The sequence below is a fragment of the Squalius cephalus genome, assembly GCF_949319135.1.
Source record: "Squalius cephalus genome assembly, chromosome: 18".
Taxonomy (NCBI): Eukaryota; Metazoa; Chordata; class Actinopteri; order Cypriniformes; family Leuciscidae; genus Squalius; species Squalius cephalus.
In genome coordinates, this window is record NC_137139.1 from 35,409,901 (window position 1) to 35,415,880 (window position 5,980).

General features: G+C 39.3%; 1 protein-coding gene across 3 annotated transcripts in view; it reads left to right on the plus strand.

Moving 5' to 3' along the window:
* LOC307145276 (NACHT, LRR and PYD domains-containing protein 3-like) overlaps positions 1-944 on the plus strand; it is a 66,611-nt gene extending 65,667 nt beyond the window's left edge. For 2 of the 3 annotated variants that reach the window (XM_079848262.1, XM_079848263.1), the window contains one exon: positions 641-944. In XM_079848262.1, coding sequence (XP_079704388.1) covers positions 641-647 — 7 coding nt within the window. In that variant the 3' untranslated portion in view covers positions 648-944. The remainder of the gene's footprint in view (positions 1-640) is intronic. The other variant, XM_079848264.1, reaches the window with a different exon arrangement.
* The last annotated feature ends 5,036 nt before the right edge of the window (positions 945-5,980 follow it).

The following is a 5,980-nucleotide window of genomic DNA, read 5'->3' on the forward strand; positions in this document are numbered from 1 at the left end:
ATTTAAGTTCTCATCTTGTTTTATTTCAGACCTTAATAAACACATGGCTCAAACTTACAAAACATTGATGAGTTGAACAAGTTCTGTAGCTTTACAAAATGAATATGCTACAACTTCTGTAAAAAAATAATTTGCCCCCACTGTCATGTAACACACTGGGAAACTGCTTTGCGCAGTCTTTTGCGCTTATGTTTGTTGGCAAATGAGAATGATTTGCGGGCTTCATCATGGTTTCATCGGCATCGCGGGGTCAATGATTTTCAATGATGTCGCGTAATTACGTCACTTCATAACGTTCCCATGGCAACAGGGGAAATGGCTGCGCTTGTGTGAAGTAAACGCAACATTTTTCAACTTTCTGCTAAGATGTATATGACTTTTTGCAACGAAAATGCGGGGATTATGAAATCATGATATTTTGCACGCGGAAATCTGCAATTTATGCGGCGAAAGTGCGCCGTATTTGAAAAAATGCGTCCCCCGCATAAATATGCGGACTTTGGCTGATTATGCATTGAATCATGCGATCGCATAATCGCGTTTTTCTGGAGGGACTGATCTAGTTAGTTTTCTTATGAAAAGATGTGACAGATGTAATATCTCATACTGAATATGTGACTGTGTGTGTGTTTTATTTTAGCTTATAGATGACAGTCTGATCTTCTGCTGATCATCTGATGGTGAATAAGGATCCACTACAGAGACTCAGTCAACAGAATCAACAGAGACTGAAGATACAGTGACTTCACTGTTATCAGTGTTGTAATGTAACGGAGTACAAATACTTCGTTACTGTACTTAAGTAGAAATTTCACGTATCTGTACTTTACTTCGCTATTTAAATTTATTTCAACTTTCACTTTTACTCCACTACATTTCCGAGATAAAATGTATACTTTTACTCCGATATATTTCCACTAAGCATCTTCGTTACTCGTTACTACAAAATAAAATCAGAAGAAATGTGTGCGACTGCAATAAGGGAGGTTTGGCGACTCACTGCTCCTAGATTGCATTACGCACACTCTGCACACGCTCTATTTCAGCGTAATGCTTGTTTGTTGCCATGCCTAAGGAGGAGGAAGCACAACTGAAACCGCCATGGAAGCACGAGCACCTACTGGAGGACCTCCCGTTATCGTAGACGACCACCCTAGAGCTGCCAACTCTCACGCATTCATCGTGAGACACGCAATTGACACTTTTCACACGCTCTCACGCCACACATCCATTTTCTCACGCACAGAAAAATCGCGAAGCAAAGAGGACACGGAGACCGACAGACTAGACAGAGCAGGTTAGTTATGATATTAAAAAAAATCTTAGCTCTCAGATTCTGTCCATTTTATTACGAAATTAAAACAATAAATACCGTTTTGGCGTTTGTAAATGTGGCGTGACAGATCCCTAGCGCACGTGAACCGATCATCTCTACTAGCTAATAGTAAATAAACACGAATGAACAATGTTAAAAGAAACACTACAACTTACCGAAATGTATATTCATCATACATAATATCGATCAATCAGTGTTTTTCAACCGCGGAAAGGGTCAGTAAAACAGCTGGAGAACAATTATGTCACATAACATTTACCTCAGGAAAGCCATTTGATGACCATAATATAGGCTATAGCACGTTAGCTGGCTAGAAAAAAAGAGCTATAGAGAGTATTTAGCTAAATATGTGCACTATATTACATATTTATTATATTTTTACTTCATTAAATAAAGTTGTTATTATGATAAAAAACGCATTATATTCCCCCCCCCCCCCCCCCCCCCCAGATGAATGTGTATTTAAAATGGGTCATTTATGTAGATGAAATGTGAAATTGTTTTTGAATTTGGAGCTTTCTAGACTGAGAAAAGCCAGAAAATGTATTTTTGGCTTATGTGGATGAAAGACAACAACTCCCAGAATGCACTTGCTTCACTGCCCTAGGAGGCCACTCCCAAGCCACGCCTACCGGTAAGAGAGCGCGCAGTCAAACAAAAAGGCTAGGCTACTAGTGAGTCTCCGTGACGAGTTTGCCCGGGATTTCGAGATCGCTCAAAATGTCCGGGATTCGGCTTTTGCGTTCTACAGTCGCCATTCATTATGTTTACTGTGGCGAGCGGGACGAGGCTGAGGGGCGCGGGAGAACGGCACGAGGCCGGTGGCATGATTACTGATGAGTGTGTCTGTGAGACGCACCGGTCTCGAAGGCTATCTCTCACGGAGGAGCGGGAATTTTCTTAGCAATGTTAAAACGCACATCAACCGATCACTTGTTTAGCGTTCATGTAAACACTACATTCACATTCACCAATCGGAATGAATTCAGTTAGATTGAAACAAAAGGTGTGCATGTAAACAATGAATGGCGACTGCAGAAAGCAAAAGCCGAATCCTGGACATTTTGGATGATCTCGCCCGCCGGACATGTCCGGGAAAAAGAGGATGGTAACCCCTACTACTAAGCTTTCTTCACAGAACAAGAGCCTTCTAGCTTAGCTTCCAAAGAAAGACGGCTGACACTATGTACATTCTGTGAGTGAGATCCCACCCTCTATGGGCGGGCTGAAAACATGCGGGACAGCCCCTACTACTGGCTGTAGTCTTTAGCCTCTGGCCAAAAAATCCTCCGATGACGCAAAATGACGATTTTTGCGTCATCGGAGGATTTTTTTCCAGACAAAAATACATAAATCTCTCGTCCCAGGGGGATATGAGGGTGGAAAGCACGGTAATTTGAAAATACTACAGGTTTTCTACTAATACAAAGCTTAATGCTAAATCCTGAAGTATCCCTTTAAGTACATAAAATATCAAAAAATTACTTTTGATACTTAAGCACAATATATATCAGATCATTTAAGACTTTTACTTAAGTAATATTCTAAAAGGTAACTTTCACTTCTATCAAAGTCTTTTTCTAGTACGATACTTGTACTTTTACTCAAGTATTGCTTTCTAGTACTTTATACAACACTGACTGTTATAAATGAAGACTTCATTTAGATTTCAGCGATCCTCTGACAGACCTGATGAGGCGGCAGTGAAACACCTTTTATTTCACAGCAAATTACAGTTTCTCATTCATAGATTAATCATTTTACGTGTATAAACGCACAGTAACTCAAAAAGCTCTGAGTTTTGTCACAGAGTAAATAAAGAGCCTGAATATGTTTGTGTTGTACCAGCAGAGGGAGACAAAGACTGATGAAATGTTAATTTTTCATAATTATGAGAAGAAACAGTTCAAGCTCACTTTTGGAAAACAATGGAAGCTCAAGTTTATACATAATGTTTTTAATAATGGTTGCATTACATGTGTATTAATGTATTAAAGGGGTCATATGATGTGTTTTCATGTTTTTTTTTTTTGTGTGTGTGTGTTATGTAGATGTTTTTGCATGTATAAGATTTACAAACTTACAAAGCTCAAAGTCTCCTACAAAATTTTTGGTGCTCGAGCCCCTTTTTCAAAATGAATCAGAAGTGCCCCTCTCAAACAAATATCAATGATAATATCGTGGTCAATAAAACAAAATGCATTCGATTATAATTAACATGACAATGTGAACAAAACTAATGACAATTTATTATTTTTTCCGAAGTGTTAACAACTTAGTGTTAACTAATAATTGTTATAAACTGGTACTACCAACAAAATATGAGTGCATTCCTGGAGCTGGGCGTCGTTACACTCCATCCTCATGATCGCTTTCTGCAGGACTTTTACGGCTTTCCTCAACTCACTGAAGTGACGTCGCTGTCCGGGTTAGCGCTAGCATGAGCCGTCAGGCAAGTGTGATTTAAATAAACTCCTGATGTACTTACAAACTTTCCAATGCCTCGTTTTATGAGTACAGAACCTATTTGTTTTACTGTAGAAGTCTGGTGCCATTCTGGGCATTATTAGTGGGTAATTTACGAGATTCATCATTCGATCCATTAGCGCCTGCACTAAACCATTCGGCTGATATCTCTAAATAAGCTCTAACTGTAATAATGTTCGACCAAGGTAAAAAGGCTACTGGGGGTGTTTGGCTTGAGGTCATGGTGCAAAGGACCCTAGGTTAATTTTACTCCGAGCCATCTCTTTAACCCTCTGGTTTTCTTCGGGGTCCTTTTAACCCGCAAATGACTTTTGCTGAATTTTAAAAAATGTTCTCTTTGTCCAAATGGCATGAAACTTCGTACGACTCTCAACCTTTTATAGATATACACATTTATTTTTTTTCTGTTTTTAATGATATCTGTTTTTATGTTAGCATGAAAAAAATAGTCACACTCAGACAATAACATGTAACTTTGTAACAGAATAATAGTTTTATTAACAAATGTAAATTTACTCTGTTTCTTAATGTTTTTGCTCCACATTTATGCCGTTTTGGAGGATTTATGATAGATTTTAAATTGATATAAATATCTAAAAAAGGTTGTTGTTTTTTTTTTTTTAATAGGTTTTCATACAAAAACAGCTTTTTATGTGAAATTCACTTTATAAAAGACCCAAATTGCTAAATTTTGTTTAGTGGCTAAAATGATCATTTTTTACTTTTAAAACTACATTTTCCAAAATATGGGCAAAAATGTGACACTAAACCATGTACAATTATCCATGTTATCCCTAGCCAACGATGTGTCGTCAGTAAGACTGTTGGACCTGATGGCAGAGCTCCTCTGGTGAATATACAGTCCGGCAGGCCTCTGCAGATTGTCTGCATTGAATTCTGGTCAGCAGAAAATTCACAAAACAAATCTGTTGATGTCCTTGTTGTGACTGATCATTTCACTAGACTGGCACAGGCCTTCCCATGTAAAAATCAATCAGCCAAGGAGGTAGCCAGGGTTTTATGGGATAAATACTTCTGTGTCTACGGGTTTCCGGAGAGAATTCACTCCAATCAAGGAGCTAATTTCGAAAGTAACCTCATCAGTGAACTTCTCAGAGTTTCAGGTGTAAAGAAATCTCATACAACCCCGTATCACCCAATGGGAAACGGTGCTGTTGAACGTTTCAACAGGACGCTTGGTAATATGATTCGTGCATTACCCCCTGCCGAAAAACATGATTGGCCAAGACGGTTACAGACTCTCACTTTCATGTATAATTGTACAGTGCTTGAGACTACAGGGTTTGCCCCTTTTTATCTCATGTTTGGGAGGGTCCCCCGTCTGCCTGTGGATATGATGTTTCGAAGTGTTTTGAGTGATTCAACATTATCAGATTTCTCTAAGTATGTGTCCACCTTGTCAAAGGATCTTTCTGAAGCTATGAACATAGCTCAAAAACTCGCTTCTAAGGAGCAACACCGCCATGCTGTGTTGTACAATAGAAAGGCAAAGGGGTCTGATATTGGCGTCTCTGATCGCGTGCTATTGGCAAATCGTGCTGAAAGGGGGAAGAAAAAAATTGCTGATCTTTGGGAATCAACTGTGTATACTGTGGTTGAAAAATTTCCTAGCACAAACACATTCAGAATTCAGAATACTATCACTGGTCAGGAAAAAGTAGTTCACCATAATTTGTTGTTATTGGCCAACTTTCTTCCAGTGACTGGTATTCGCTATTATGATTCAGGATCTCTGCCCTCTTCAAGTAATACCGAAGTTGATGACCCTTCATCAATTGAGAATTCCCCTTTGCATGATACCAATTTGTGCAGTCAGGATGAGACTACTGTTGGTGGTGTTTCTGATGGCAGTTGTTCAGATGAGCCTGTCAATGCATGTCTTAATGTTGATGTGAGTGTTGTCCCCATTCCGGATGAATCTTTACCTACATTAGACGAATCTGATGTCTGTGAACGCACAGAAGCGGCCTGTGCGGGCTCATGTGTCACTGACTGTGTCGGTAGAACTCTGGAATGGGTTTCTCAGTTACCTGATGATATCTCTGATCGAGCTGATCCTGATCTATCCAGCGAAGTGTCTCATCCTGTCAAAGTAACCAATGATTCTGATGGGATGGAAGGAATATCAGTTGGATT